Consider the following 15,545-nt stretch of genomic DNA (forward strand, 5'->3'; position numbering starts at 1 on the left):
TGTCCAGAACTTAAAAAAGTGCCTCCATAAATTGTTTAACTGCTGGAGTTGAGACTTGCATACTCTATATACTGTTGTTCTGTAACTTGCTCTCAATCAGACTGTATTCAACAAATTTACACTAAAATAAAACAAAACAAAACTCTACCCAAAGTAATTTACTTAACTCTCTCAAAGTTCAGAGTCCTGAAAACCCAAAGCTGAGGTACAGGATTGAATACCACTACTCCTGGATTCCATTACCCTACCCTGAGGCTACCACCAAACCTGGCCAGTCACCTCTTCCCTGTCTCTCTCTCTCAGTGAGATCCCAAAGGAAAGTCTGGTTGGATGGGATTAGCCATAAACTCTCTCTGGATCCAAACGACCACAGACTGGAGAATGATTGAGGCTAGAGAACAAGCAAGGAGGGGAACGGCCACCAATATCAGAAAGCTCATGGGATGGAATCACAGCAACCTGAGTTAGCAAGAGAATTAATTCCAGGGTACAGAACTCCAAACATGTCCCTGAGGATCTTCTGTTAGTATTTCACACTTATTCAGGGAAGAAATTGTTTTCAAACTGGGGCTTTCGGGAAAGAGTTCTCTTTCCGCTAAGGGTGTTGAGGTAGGATTAAAGCGTAGGGTTGCTGAAGGCCATCTCTGTCACCACTAAGTAGAAACTTGTTGAGGATGAAGACACTCCTTGTAAAAATGGGCAGAGATTACTGAGAAGATTGTTTTAACTCCTGGATGAAGCTAAGACTGAAGTCATCCTAGCTCTGGACTTTTTAATAACACAAGCCAATTACTTCATTTTTTGATTAAACTAGCTTGAACTAAGGTTCTGTCATTTATGTCTTTAGAGTCCTGGCTGACGCGAACCATTTATTTTTTTTTATTAAAAAAAATTTTTTTTAATGTTTATTTATTATTGAGAGACAGACAGACACAGAGCCTGAGCAGGGGAGGGGTAGAGAGAAGGGGAGACATAGAATCTGAAGTAGGCTCCAGGCTCTGAGCTGTCAGCACAGAGCCCGACACGGGGCTCGAACTCACAGACTGCGAGATCATGACCCGAGCCGAAGTCGGTTGCTTAACCAACTGAGCCACCTAGGTGCCCCGAACCATTCATTTTTGATAACACTGAGCACTTATACGCAGGACATTGTTTTAGCTACTTCATGTGTTAACTTATGTAATTCTTATAATAACTCTAGAACATAAGTTACCATTATTACTTTCATTTTTTAGCTGTGAAAACTAAGAGCCAGGGAAGTTAAGTAGTTGTCTAGGTCACAAAACTGGTAAGTGACAATGCGGGACACAAATCCTGTCTGGCCCCAGAGTCTGCATACTTAACTTATACTATGCTATAATGCCTCCTCATTGCACCCAACCCTACCTGAACAGAAAATCCAACTCTATGACTCATGGCACTATCATCTTGGGATGGACAGGGTCCAGAAACCTTCTATTTGTGCCACCTGTCCTCAACATTTATGAGATTAGTTGTAGTTTACCTAGCTCGTAGGATTCCCTATGAGGAGCATGAGATGAGAATACATGTGAAGCATTTAAACAGTAACTGGCAAATAATTACTCAATAAACAGTAATCATCGATATTATCACTCTACGGGTCACAAGAGTATAGCTGGCAAATATAATAAAGATGGAAGAGATCTGTTTTCTTTCATCTCTGTCCTTTAAGTGAAGAGAAGAGATGCCATGAGTGGGAGATGAGAAGCCCTTCTTATCTCTGACCTATTGCAAAGCTGTTACCTCTGCCTGGAAGACCACTCATCATTGTCCCAACTCCTGTGGAACACCACCGAGCCCAAATACCACCTTTTCCATGACGTGTCTTTCCAGATAAAGGGCTCCTTCTTTCACTGCCAAATTTCCACAGCATATAATTTGTACCTCATGTTCTGCCCTGTGTACCTGCCCAACCCCTCTAATGTACTGTGAGCTCACTGAAGGCAGGCCCCAGTGTGTATCCTGTGATCTCCATTTCCCCTTCTTGACCCCAGAGAGAAACAGAATCCCTTGGAGAAAGCCGAGAGCTCCAGACTTATAAAGACTTATAAAGGCTTGAGGGAGGCTGACAGGCCACCGAGGATGGGGTGAGGCAGGTCACCAAGCACAGGACCTCAGGTAGCTCAGCATCAGGAGGGAGCACAAAGAAAAGTCCCTCAGATAGCAGTGGGGGGGGGCACAGAGCTTCTTCTAGGAGGAGAGGCAATGTGCGCTGGTTACAGGAAGAAGACAGGAGAGGGTGGGGAAGGTGTATACAGCCTGAATGGGGAGTGAGATCTGAAAAACTTAGAGATTTCTGGCCAAATGCAGAAGAAAGAGCTACCCTTCTCTAATGATTCCCAATAACTTACAGAAGGCAGATCCCACTTTGTGGGATTCAGAGAGAAACAAGACACATCCCAGTACTTTCTAAACTTGTAGCCCAGTGAGGGTGAGTGGACGAGTACGTGAACAACTAAAGGGAGAAGGCGAGTGGTGCTCTAGAAGGGAGGGCTCCGGACAGTAAGACACAGAATGCAAAGAACCGCAAGTGCCTTTAAGGGAAGGTGCCTATGTGGTGAGGAACAGATGGAAGATTGGAGACGGACACGTGTGTTGAAGGAGACAGCAGTCTGAAGCGAGAACACCAAAGGCTGGGGTATGGTGTGCAGGGGAAGCCAGAAGGTGAAAGTGCCGAGGAAGACCTGAAAGGAAACCATTCAAAGGTAGAATATGCAGTAATCGCTCAGAGGATGGGGTAACCTTTCAGGGTAGCCAGAATCCTTCCAAGGAGGGGAAGAAGACTTCCTGGACGGCGGATATTTCCCATAGGCGACTCTTGGGAAAATGAGGATGGGCAGTGGTTCGGAGGCACACCCGGAAGCCTCTTTCAGGGGGCTTTCTGGGGGGGAAAGGGAAATCCTCTCACAGGACAATCATTCTCAAACTTGAGCATGCAGCAGAATCACCAGGAGGGTTCCTGAAAACATTGCTGGGTCCTACGTTCAAGTTTTCTGATTCTGTAGGTCTGGGCTGGACCCGAGAATGTGCGTTTCTAACCAGTTCCCAAGTGATATCGGTGCTGCTGGTCCAAGAACCACACTTTTAGAACCACTGCTATAGGGAAAGGGTTTTTTTTTTTTTTTTTAATGTTTATTTTGAGAGAGAGAGAGAGAGAGACAGAGAAAGTACAAGTAGGGGAGGGGCAGAGAGAGTGGGAAAGAGAGACTTCCAAGCAAGCTCTGTGCTGTCAGCGTGGAGCCCGACGTGGGGCTTATCTCACAAACAGAGGATCATGACCTGAGCCGACATCAAGAGTCGAGGCTTAACTGACTAAGCCACCCGGGCGCCCCTAGGGGAAGGGATTCTTTAGCGAGGAGGCCCTCAAAGGGGGAAAGGAAGGAGAAGGCTGCTGAAAGGAAAATGGGACGAGTCCTCAGGAAGTCTCTAAGGAGGGTGTTAAGGGTCGCTCAGTCTCCAAAAGGAGGAGTCTGTGAGGAGGAAACCTAAGAAAAAAGGTCTCTGCAGGTTGGGATTTCAAGACCTGAGGCTGTCTTTGAGGATGTTTTTATTAAAAGGAGACATGGAGGCTCCTGGAGGGGAGAGGACTGGAGGATGTTGGCGGCCTCTGAGGAGACAAGGAGGCTCAGATCTGAGAGGGACCTCTAAGTTGATTTCAGAGGAAAGAGAACGGAGGAGACGAGAGGGTGCAAACAGGGATTCTAAAAATGGTAAATCGGATAGGGTCCTGAATGGCGATGCCACAGAAGGAAAATGAAGGGATGTTCCAAAGAAGTCTGAAGAAAGTGCTGGGGATAAGGTTGTTAATACAGGGCAATTTCGACGAAAATTCTCTAAAGGGCGTCTGCGGGAGGTGTGGCTTTCTCAGAGAGATCTTGGATGTACTGGAGCACGATGACAGGGGTCTTTTCAGGAACTCCTCAGAGAACTCAGATGAGGAGAAACCTCTGAGTAAAGTCTTCGAAAGGGTATAATATGGGAAAGGTGGGCCTTCTGAGTGGAATGGGCGACTGTCAGGGCAGAGAGCTTTTCAGAAAGAATTCTGGGACTTTCTAAGAGCAGGAGCTCAGTTATTTTGAGGGAAGACTGAACGGGGAGGGGGGTTCTAAAGGACCTGAGAGAACCTGTGAGGAAGAGTTCAGGGAGGGAAATCTCTAGGAAAAGTGTCTTAGTAGAAGGCAGGGGGTCTTGGAGCAGTGATTCAAGGGCTTCTGAGGGGGGTGCTAGAAGGGTCTCTGGGAGGGATTCCAAGGGCTTATCTCAATAGGAGGGCTTGAGGGGCTGCTGAGGTCTCTGAGAAGATGTGAGGAGGTCTTGAAAAACTGCATCTCACAGAGGTCATGAAGAGGGTCTTAAGGTTTAAGGGGCTCAAGGAGGTCACGGGGGGGGGGGGATTTTTAAGGGTTCTCTAAGGAGGATTCTAGAGAATATCAGAAACTACAAGGGACTTTTTGAGAATCCTGAAGAAACCTCTGCAACATGTGGTATAGTTTACTGGGAAAGATTTGGGATACATAAAAGGGGTTGGTGGAAAAGGCTTTTGGAACATGGGATCGAAATTCTCCACAGAGATTTCAGTGAACCTCTGGAGGAGATATTTGGGATAAGCGAGGGAGGTCTGTGGGGAAGATTCGTAGGGTATGTGAGGGTGATCTCTAGGCCATTTCGGGGCGGTGAGACTTGGGGGAACAGAGGTCTTTGGGAGAAACCCTTGGGATCTGTGGAAGGATCCTAAGGGACGACTCCATAAAGGGGGAGTGTGTCTGAGAGACGCCTGGGGGGGGGGGGGGGGGGGGGGGTGTGTGTGTGTGTGTGTGTGTGTGTGTGTGTGTGTGTGTGTGTGTGTGTGTGCGTGCGCGCGTGCATGTCGGGGGAGTCGTCTGGGTGACTTTTGGGGACCTGAGGACATCTCAGGGAGTCTCTGAGGAAGTCTTTCAGGGTACACTGGGGACATTCCAAAGGACATGGTGGCGGGGAAGGGGGCTCAGAGATTTGGGGGGCCACGAGAGGCACGTCTCCCAGGCGATTTCTGGTACGGGGGTAGGTAGGAGGGAAAATTCTCGGGGACGTGTGACAGGGAAGTCCGGGCAGATTGTGGGGATATGCGAAGTAGGTGTCTGGGGGAGATTTCTGGAATGTGCGGGGTCTGGAGGGGCTCTCCGGGAGACTGCAGGAGATTTTTAGGGCTTACGAGGGAGGCTCGGGGAGGAGATATGACACACATTGTTGGAATAGACGAGGAGTGGCCTCCGGGGAATATTTCTGGACGGAGGAGGAGGATGGGGGATCTGGGGCCAGAGGAGGGGTTCGCTGAGAAAGATTTCCAAGACCTGCGCCGGTGTGTGGACAGGACTGTGGGGAGGTAAGGGGGGGGGTATCTCGGAAAGATTCCGGGCCGGAGGAGGGGTGCGGGTTTCCAGGGGGCTCGGGGGCAGGTTTCGGGGCGCCGTGGGAACGCCCTCCTGGGAGGTGTCCGAGGCAGACCTGCGGCGGGTGGGGGTCGCGGGGAAGGTCCCCTGGCCCGGCCCCTCGCGGTCTCCAGGGTGTGAGGAGGGTTTCGGAGGGAAGCGTCCCAAGCGGCCCCGGCGGGCGACTCGAGGGTCGGGGCTGGGGGATTCTCTCGAGGGCCGGGACCCCCGAGGCCCGCGCTCGCCGCCGCCCCGCGGCTCGGGGTCCCTGAGGGGGCGGGGCCGCCCGCGCGGCCTGGGGCGCCCTGAGGTGAGCCCGGCGCGCCCCGACCCGCCGCCGCCCCGCCGCCGCCCGGCCTTGCCCGCGACTCACCGCCTCGGCCTCAGCCGCCGCTGCCGCCGTTCGGGCCTCGTCGGGCCCCCGCCGCCGCCGTCGCCCCCTCTCCGGCCCGCGAGCTCCCCTCCCTCCTCCCGCACCGACCACCGCCGCCGCCGCCGCCGCCGCCGCCGTCGCGCTGCGTCACCGCGCCGTGCGTCACCGCCCCTGGCCCCGCCCCGCCGGGGCCGCCGCGCGCCGGCATTAGCTCACGCCGCGGTGACGAGCGGCGCGCCCGCCAACGGGCGGCGAGGGCAGCCCGAAGGGCGGGAGGTGTGCGCGGAGAAAGGCGGGGTCCCGGCGGAGAGGGGAGCGCCGGGGGTTGAGCGAGGCCCAAGAGGCCCGCCCCCTACGCGGTGGGATTGGCTGGCCGCGGGGCTGACGGGCAGGCGGCCCCGCCGGGGCCTCGGGGCCCGCGGGCGGGGAGGGGGCGGGGCGCGCGCGGCGTTGCCACGGGCAACGGGCGCGGCGGAGCCGGGGATTGGGCCTCCCGGCCCGCAGGGGGCAGTCTCGCGCGCGTCTCCCTCGGCAGCCGCTAGCTAAGTCACAATTCCTGAACCTGGTGATCTGGCGGGCCTCCCCGCCGCTCTTGCACGCCCGGCCTGAGGCCTGGGCCCAGCTGGGCCGAGCCGCCAGGTTACGAGTTGGCGCTCAGGTTTCTGGAGTCTCGGCTTTTACCACCGCAGCCCTCTCTGAGCCTGTTGCTTCGTCTTTCAATTGGGACTAGGATTGAAAGAGACGATGCGTAGAAAGCGCTTGGCACAATGGAGGCCGTCAACAAATGGGAGTTGTTGCTTTGACTATTGTAATCTGTTCATTCCACAAACTTTCCTGGATCTGGTGACTAAGCGGAGCGGGGGCCCTCACCCAGAAGGTGACAGAGAAGTGGCTTGTTAGAGGAACTCAAAGAAAATGCGGTCGGGGTGGATGGAGTGTAGAGCTCCAGGCAAGGAGCGGTGGGAAATGAGCTGTGGCCAGGTGTTTGGCCGCTTGAGGGAGTTTGTCTTGAGGACACTAGGGAGCCATGGAAGGGCTTCAAGCCAGGGAGAGTCATGGTGAGTTGCGGGTTTGGAAAGATGGCTCTGGCTTTCATATGGAGCATGGATTGGAGGAAGTAGAAAACTGGGGGCCTTCAGTCTCGGGAGGCCTTTGGGGTGGGACTGGGGCGTTTGCACCAGGGGGGACTTTAGGAAAGGGAGGGGGTGTGGACGTGGGCGGGGGGGGGGGGGATGCCCAGGAGGCTGAGTGAACCTGCCCTGGGACTGGCTGGCTGCAGATGGGGAGAGAGGGTGAAATCCAAGAAAAGGTCCCTGGCTGGGGCATTGGGGGTTGGTGGTGCCTCCCAAAACAGGTCTGGAAGATTCTGAGCCCAGTGCGGGCCACCCAACAGCAGGGGCCAGGAGGCTGCATAGCCCTGGGTCTGGAGCTTAAGAGAGAAATTGGGGCTGGGAACCAAGATTTGAGGATCACCAGAGGTGGTGACTGAAGTTGTGGGTGTTAGCGATCTAGCCTGGAGAGGGCATGAGGGTGAATGGAGACAAGGACCCAACAGAACCCTGACAGAAGGGGACACCTAAGGTTTAAGCAAAGGAATCGAGAGTCTCGAAGATTGGAAAGGAGCAGCCAGACAGAAAGGAAGGCGTGAGAAAAGGTCATTTCATGCCAGGGTAGGGGATATCACAAACCCCATCCACTACCCTTACATTTAAGCAAAAACGTTCACACCCTATAGAGTAGTTGTGCTTGAAACACACACAAAGACTCATTTATTCATCCAACAATACTTAGGTACCTAATATGTACGTGTCAGGTGCTGTTCAAGGTTCTAGAAATTCAACAGTGGAACAAAGCACACAAATATCTCCGCCCCACACTTACGTTCTGGTTGAGGGGACACAAACAATAAATAAATACACTGTGACTCAGTGATAGTACTATGGAGTAAAATAAAGCAAGCTGAGGGGATGGAGTGATGAGGTCAGCACTATTTTCGATGGGGAAAGACCTCTTGGATCAGATGAGATTGGAACAGGTATCTGAAGAAATGAAGGGGTTCGGGCACCCAGGTGGCTCAGTTGGTTAAGCGTCTGACTTTTTTTTTTTTTTTAATGTTTGTTTATTTTTGAGAGAGAGAGACATGGCGGAGCAGGGGAGGAGCAGAGAGAGAGGGAGACACAGAATCTGAGGCAGGCTCCAGGCTCTGAGCTGTCAGCACAGAGATCCGGGAGATCTCTGACCTGAGATGAACCGTGAGATCCATGACCTGAGCCGAAGTCGGATGCTTCACTGACTGAGCCACCCAGGCACCCCAGCATCTGACTCTTGATTCTGGCATGGGTCATGATCTCACAGTTCATGGGTTTGAGCCCCGCATTGGGCTCTGCACTGACAGTGTAGAGCCTTCTTGGGATTCTCTCTCTGCCCCTCCCCTAATCTCTCTCTCTCTCAAAAATAAATAAGTAAACATTAAAAAAAAAAAAAAAAAAAAAAAAAAGGAAACGAAAGGATAAACCATAAGGGGAAGAGGGTTCCAGGGAGAAGGAACAGCAAATGCAAAGGTACAGTGGCAGGATTATTTGCAGAACCACAAAGAGGCTAACGTGGCTGGAGTGGGGTGAGCAAAGAGGACGGTAATAGAAGACAAGGTCCAAGTGGTAATTGAAGAGGGGTGGTGGCAGATAAAGGCCACCGTAAGGACTTTAGCTTTTACCCAAATAATATGGAACCATAGGGGGATTTTGACAGAGGAAGTATGTCGTATGCCTTGGGTTTTATTAGGATCCCTCTAGCAGTCCTAGAGAGTACTCTAGAAGAGTAGACTGTGTGAGGGGAAGCAGGGGGACAGTGAGGAGGCTGCTGGGAGAGTGAGGGCAGGGAGGAGGCTGCTGGGCAGGACCAGAGTACAGGCCATGGTGGTGGTGGGGAGGGTGGGAAGTGGGCAGGTTCTGGTTACATTTTGAATTTCAGAACCAGGAAGTTCTGATGTATGATGAGCTGGGTTAAAGATGACTGAGATCCATGGGGCGCCTGGGTGGCTCAGTCAGGTGGGCGGCCGACTACAGCTCAGGTCATGATCTCGCGGTCTGTGACTTCGAGCCCCGCATCGGGCTCTGTGCTGACAGCTCAGAGCCTGGAGCCTACTTCCGATTCTGTGTCTCCCTCTCTCTCTGCCCCTTCCCTGCTTGCTCTCTCTCTCTCTCTCTCTCTCTCTCTCCCAAATAATAAACATTTTTAAAAAATTTAAAGATGACTGAGATCCAGGTGGACACATCCGCTGGGCAGCTGCATGTAGGAGTCTAGAGTTCAGGGAGAGGGCCAGGCTGGAGAAATACTTAGGGTGTCCCCTTTGAAAGCTGAGAAACTGGATGAGATCAGGAGGCGAGGAAGGTAAATAGAAAAGAGAAAGGGACAAAGGACTGAGCCCCTAGAACACCCCACTGTCAAAAGGAAGAATCAGCAAGAGAAGCCACGAAGGAGCAGCTAGAGGACTCGGAGGAAAACCAGGCCAGGGTGTTGTTCTGAAAGCCAAGGGAAGAAAGTGTATCAGGGCACAGGGAGTGACGGACGGTGTCACATGCAGCCGACAGCACATGACAGATGAAGACTGAGAATTGACCTTTAGGTCATTGGTGGCCCTGACAAGGGTATGTCAGGGAATGGGGACAGGAGTGACCATCTGCTGGGAGAGAGTTGAAGAGAAAATTGGGAGGAGGAACTGCAGGCAGTGAGCGTAGACGATTCCTTCTAGAAGTTTTGCTAAAAGGGAAGGAAATGAATGGGCAGTGGCTGGATGGAAGATAGGATTCTTAGTGTTTAAAAAGGAAGACATAACCTCACACGGAGGCCGAGAGGAAAGATCCAGTGGGGGTGGGAACATTGGTGATGCAGAGAGAGGGAGGACAGCCACAGTGAGACCCGTAAGCAGATGGGACAGGGTGGGAACCAGTGCCCAGGGAAGGGCTTGAGGAAAGCTTGTTCACTACACTTGTCCATGGGGCCAGCACAGCGGGCCAGCCATTGTGGAGCTGGGACCTGTGAAGATTCTTTTTTTTAATGATTATTTATTTTTGAGAGAGGCAGCAAGTGGAGGGAGAGGACAGAGAGAGAGAGAATCTCAAGCAGGCTAAGCGCTGTCAACACAGAGCCTGATGCGGGGCTCGAACCCATGAACTGAGAAATCATGACCTGAGATGAAACCAAGAGTCCGGCACTTAACCGACTGAACCCCCCCCCCCCCAGGTACCCCTATGAAGAGTCTCTTTGGTTTGCTTATATTTTCTCACTGAAATACATGGAATTTTCCCATACATTACATTCCCTCTTATTTCTCCTTTGTATGATGGGACATTATATTGATTTGGGGGGAGGAATTTATGTGCATAAGTAGGTTACATTACCCAGGAATTTCATTTCAGAGTGGGAAAGGGGCAACACAAAATGCACTTAATGAAAAAGGGGGGTACCGGTCTGACAGAATTGAACACCACTGTTGTAGGGCCGATTATTAGGCCCCCGAGGTTGAATGGCAGGCAAAAAATTCACCATCACCTGGGCTCTGTGGAGCCTCCCATTTCCCCATCAGCACAACAAATGACAGTTTGATTAGCGAACATCCCTAAGTTCCCCCTTTTCTGCTCCAGAATTAAAATATTCCAGATGGGAGAGATCCAGGAAAGCTTCCTGGAGGAGGGGAGGAGTTAAAGAGCTCATTGTTATCTACTCTGTATTGAGTGTGCCCACCATACCAGGAGGTATGCGAAGCTATCTTATCCTCACAAGAAGCCTGAACCAGAGGGGCGAAGTTATTTAGCTAGGACCACACAGCAAGGCAGCATTCGAACCCAGGTCTAGGTGATTGCAAAGCCTGGGAGGTCCTGGCAGATGAGGGGAAGGAAGGAAGGGGAGGGGCCTTCTGAGACAGTTGTCCCAGAATGGGCATAAACAGGATGTGGTGGTGGATGAAACCTTTCCCCTGCCCCGCACCCCGCCCCCTGAAGCCTTGGTCCCCACCCCTAGAAGACAGCGGAACTGAGAAAAGAAGAGGCCTGTGGACAGAAAAGTCATGGTCAGGGGGCCGGGGGTTGTATGGGAAGGGCTGGGGGCTGGGAGAGAGTGCCTGGGTGAAGGTCAGGCTGGGGGATAGAGGTCAGGCGCTAGGAGGGTGACCCCTGTGGCAAAGGGCCTGGCTGGGGGGAAGAGAGATGCCATTTCCGGGTTTAGCCCCAGGCAGGCAGATCCTTGGGTCCCCTTGACCGTTCCCCAAGTGTGCTTGCTGAGAGGGCTGGAGTCCAGCCTCTACTCTGCACCCCAAGGGTGTGCATGGTAAGGGACAGCGTCTGCCCTAAGGAAAGGGCACTTTTTCCTAATGTTCACAGAAGCATCCTATGAGCCGTCAGGGCCCTCCTCTTTACTAGTGGAGAAACTGAGGTTTGGGGAAGGGGACAGGGGCTGGGTCCAGGTCAGCTCAGCTATTCTTGGGCTTCTCTGGCAGTCTGATTCCCTCGTGGTGTGCGAGGTGGACCCAGAGCTAAAGGAAAAGCTGAGGCAATTTCGCTTCCGAAAAGAGACGGACAACGCAGCCATAATAAGTGAGTGTCATCTTCTCCCCTGGAAGGATGGGTGAAGGGGTGGGGACAAACGAAGTCTGCGCCAGTGTCACGGGCGGGCGGATGGAAGGGGCGTCTAACCCCTGTGTGCCATCCCTCCCCAGTGAAGGTGGACAAGGACCGGCAGATGGTGGTGCTGGAGGAAGAATTTCAGGTGAGGGGCTGGGAGGGATGGGACCCCCCCCCCCCAGAAGTGCAGGGTGGGACTGCAGGTGGGAGAGCCAGGGGGCTGGAGCTGATGCTCAGAGCTTGACACTGGGGGCCAGAAAGGCCTGGGGGTCAAGTTCCCGCTCAGTTGTGACTCGAGGCAAGAGATTTCACCTGCATGGGTCTGTTTCCTCATCTGTGAAATGGGGATACCGGTCCCTCTCACTCAGGGTTGTCTATGGATTCAATGATTTAATCCTTGTAGTGGGTTTAGAAGAAGGCCTGGCTCAGTGAAATGATGATGATGACGGTGACGATATTTTATTGGCACTTAAATGAAAGTTTCCAGAGAAGTAAAAAAAAAACAAACAAAAAAAACCGAGTGGAAATCCTGTAAAAGGGTAGAGCCCACCCTTTCTTTCCTCGCTGTCTTTATCAGTAACATGGGGATGATAATAAAGCTTACTTCATAGTATCGCGGTAAGAATTTGGGGGAGGGTGGCCCTTGGAGGCTGACGCTGGGGCTGATCGACGGGAGGGGGATTGGCCAGGAGCTGGGCTCTCTCAGGTCCTCTGAAAGGCAGTGCAGCAAATGGTACGATTTGAACCCAGGTTCAAATCTGAATCCTGCTGCTCGCTGTCTGCAACCTTGAACAGGTGTCGTAACAACTCTGGGCCTCAGTTTGCTTACCTGTAACGTGGGGGTAATAACAGAACCTACCCCCACAGCATTGTGGGAAAGGTCAATGAGTTGATCTATGTGTGTTTCTTAGACCAGTGTCTTGGCAAGTGCTTGGAAGTGCTTATTTAATGTCAGTCTTTTCTCCCCCCCCCCCCCCCCCCAGAACATTTCTCCAGAGGAACTAAAAACAGAGCTGCCAGAGAGACAGCCGAGGTATTGTGGGGGAAGGAAGGGGAGGGTCAGGCCAGGGGGAGAGGGGTGATGATGAAGGAACAGACAGAGGGGCCCCTTGGATTCCTGTCTCAATCACGGGTTCTGATCCGTGTTTGAGGCCACGAATTCACACCCCAGGACCTTTTGTTTATTGCAGAGTTTTAGACTGACAGTCATGTGACATTAGAGCTGGATTATTTTTTTCTTTAGGTACAAACTTTGTTAGGTTTTGGTCTCCTTATTGCATTTCATTAAACAAAAAATGAAAAAAATTTTCCTTTTTCAACGCACGAGAATATCTGGGGCGGCAGAGGAGTTATTTGACCCTTAACGATTGGAGGGAATCCTGTGCGAAGCCACACGAGGCTGGTGCTTTTTGTACGGAGGAGCTCTTTGACCCTTCTATGAAATCTAGTCCGTTTAGAGTTTTCATCTCCACTGGGGTGAATTTTGGGTGCCCCGGGATTGCAACCCTCAATCTCAGGCTCTAGATCTCAGCCAGGATCAGCTCCCTAGGTATCTGACAAGTATAGTCACATTGGGCCTCATCCACAGAAGGGAAGGCTCAAACACAGGGCTTTTTTTTTTTTTTTTTTAAGTTTATTTACTTTGAGAGAGAGAGAGAGAGAGAGAGAGCAAGAGTAGACAAGGGACAGAGAGAAAGGGGGAGAGAGAGAATCCCAAGCAGGCTCCACACTGTCAATGCAGATCTCGATGTGGGGCTCGAACTCACAAACTGTGAGATTATGACTTGAGCCAAGATCAAGAGTTGGATGCTTAGCTGACTGAGCCACGTAGGTGCCCCTCGAACACAGGGCTTAATGCTCTGCGGCTGCCTGCCATCTGGAAATTTTTTATGGTTTTATCTTTGAATTTGTGTTTTGTGTAAGGGTCTGATAGGACAATGGAGCATGTGCTGGAGACTCGGAGCCTCCTCTGGCTCACACATGGTCCCTCCTCCAGCCCTGGACAGCTTCTCCCCTGGTCACTGCCACCCAGTGAGTGCTGCTGCCCTCTGCCCCAGTCAGGGGCCTGAGTGCACATGTCGGGGGCGGGTCAGAGTCAGGGTCAAGGTTGGCACACACCCCCTGCATGACAAGTTCCAGGATTTGTCTGCAAGCATCTGTACTTCCCCTGCGTGTGTGCTCATGCCCAAGAGAGCCTGACTTTATGTAGCAAACGTGAAAAGACTGTAATCACGGGGCGCCCAGGTGGCTCAGTCTGTTAAGCATCCAACTCCAGATCAGGTCATGATCTCCCAGTTTGTGGGTCCGAGTCCCGCATCGGGCTCTGTGCTGACAGCTCAGAGCCTGGAGCCTACTTCGGATCCTGTGTCTCCTTGTCTCTCTGCCCCTCTCCCATTCACACATGCTTTCTCTCTCTCAAAAAAAAAGTAAACTTAAAAAAAACAGAAAGACCACAGTCAGTCTGGAGACAGACTGCAGAAGAACAGCCTTTCTCCTGCCTTTAGAACAACAGGCCCCATGTTTGCACTGGGCTTGGCAAGTTATGTGGCTGGCCCTAGTCTCAGGCCAGAGATCTAGAGCTCTGGACAGTACTGCATAGTGCTTGAGCCCTTACACTCCGGCACTGAATTTCCTGGGCTCAAATCTTTCCTCTGTCCACAGAACCTCGGGTAAGTGACCTTCCCTCTCTGGGCCTCAGTTTTCCCATCTGTAGTATGGGGATAATAATAGCACTTATGTCATCGGTTATTGTGAATCGAACAAGCACCTCCTATTTGATTTTCATTTTGCATTTGAGGCCAGTGTCCTGGGTCTCATCTGTTAACCCTAGGCTCTCAGACTCAGGCAAGATTTCAAGATTGTGGGCTCCGGCAGGCAATGCGCCCTGGACCCGGGCGCCAGGCCGAAGTATTGAATTTGAATCCCCTTTCACTGGTGTAGGTTCGTGGTTTACAGCTACAAGTATGTGCACGAGGACGGCCGAGTGTCCTACCCCTTGTGTTTCATCTTCTCCAGCCCCGTGGGTGAGACACAGCTGACACCTGTCCTGATAAGGGGGGGGTCTTAGATGCTGTGCGTGCGGCATGTGAGAGTGTGTATGTGGGTGCAGGTACGTGTGAGCGGGCACTGTGTGAATGTGCGTATACGTGACTTTGTGAGTACGGGAGCGTGTGGCGCATGTGGTGTGTGCGTGTGTGTGTGGTGTGTGGGTGTTGGGAGGGCAGCGGGGTGGGGGTGGGGGTGGGGGCTCAGATTCTTTAAGAATCCACCCATACTCCTCAGTCCCAAGGTGTATAAGCAAGTTAGCCTCTTCCTTTTCCTTAGAAGCCCTGTCTGGCCTCTAAACCATCTCCAGGAACCCTCGGATTAGCAAGCCCCCGAACAAGTCCCAAAGCTCTGAGTAGAGCTTCAAGAGACCACCTTGGAACAGCTCCCAAGACCCTTAGAAAAACTTCAGGGCCTGTATGACGTTGCTAGGGCCTTAGTGATAACCCGGGTCCCCCAGTTACGCTCCCTTCTCCTTTTTCCCATGCAGGCTGCAAGCCTGAGCAACAAATGATGTATGCGGGGAGTAAAAACAGATTGGTGCAGACTGCGGAGCTCACGAAGGTCTGGGCCTGGGGCTGGGGCTCCCCAGTGTTAGGGAGGAGGAGAGGGAGGGTCTGGGCTTCCAGGTCTGAGGGAGGATGGGCTGAGGGTCCGGGACTCCAGTTCTGAGGGAGGAAGGGGCCAGCGTGCTCGCCCTCTGAGTTCCTGATTGGATCTCAACGCTGAGACCTCTCCCCGCCCAGGTGTTTGAAATCCGCACCACTGAAGACCTCACCGAGGCCTGGCTCCAAGAGAAGTTGTCTTTCTTTCGTTGACCTCTGGGTTGGGGAACTGAAATCCTCATGTCTGAATTCCTGAAGAGACGGGGGACTCGGACCCCTAAGGACCTGAACATCCGAAACCCTAAAGAAATTAAAATGCAAGAACTCCTCAGCAGGAGGAGTTTAATTTAAAGAAATTAAAATTCAAGAGATCCTCAGCTCTCAGTTTGTTTCTCATTGTGGGCCCTAGCCGACAGTCCCTGCAGTACCGGCCTTGGGCCAGCAGAGGGCAGGCAGACCAAGTGGATGGCCGTGA

The 15,545-nt window shown here is 52.4% G+C and overlaps 2 protein-coding genes across 5 annotated transcripts in view; one reads left to right on the plus strand and one right to left on the minus strand.

Annotated features, from left to right (window-relative positions):
- The window catches only part of SAMD4B (sterile alpha motif domain containing 4B), a 37,302-nt gene extending 31,344 nt beyond the window's left edge, over window positions 1-5,958 (minus strand). The window contains exon 1 of the mRNA XM_060651081.3: window positions 5,803-5,958. The gene's annotated coding sequence lies outside the window, so the exon portion shown is untranslated. The remainder of the gene's footprint in view (window positions 1-5,802) is intronic.
- A 438-nt stretch (window positions 5,959-6,396) lies between these two features.
- GMFG (glia maturation factor gamma) lies at window positions 6,397-15,447 on the plus strand. 4 transcript variants are annotated; one of them, XM_078438444.2, is made up of 7 exons: window positions 6,397-6,679; window positions 11,297-11,393; window positions 11,516-11,565; window positions 12,404-12,453; window positions 14,361-14,443; window positions 14,956-15,029; window positions 15,212-15,447. In XM_078438444.2, coding segments are annotated over exons 2-7 (330 nt in total). In that variant the 5' UTR covers window positions 6,397-6,679; window positions 11,297-11,392; the 3' UTR covers window positions 15,284-15,447. The 4 variants fall into 4 exon arrangements, with proteins under 4 accessions (XP_078294570.1, XP_060507069.1, XP_060507067.1 ...); XM_060651086.3 differs by lacking the exon at window positions 6,397-6,679 and adding an exon at window positions 6,733-6,860; XM_060651084.2 differs by lacking the exon at window positions 6,397-6,679 and adding an exon at window positions 10,760-10,870.
- Window positions 15,448-15,545: the final 98 nt, after the last annotated feature.

The sequence above is a fragment of the Panthera onca genome, chromosome E2, assembly GCF_046562875.1.
Source record: "Panthera onca isolate mPanOnc1 chromosome E2, mPanOnc1 haplotype 2, whole genome shotgun sequence".
NCBI lineage: Eukaryota > Metazoa > Chordata > Mammalia > Carnivora > Felidae > Panthera > Panthera onca.

Coding starts and splice junctions, on each gene's coding strand:
- GMFG (XM_060651086.3), top strand. Junction 12,454..14,360: donor CTGCCAGAGAGACAGCCGAG/GTATTGTGGGGG, acceptor TCACTGGTGTAG/GTTCGTGGTTTACAGCTACA. Junction 14,444..14,955: donor CATCTTCTCCAGCCCCGTGG/GTGAGACACAGC, acceptor TTTCCCATGCAG/GCTGCAAGCCTGAGCAACAA.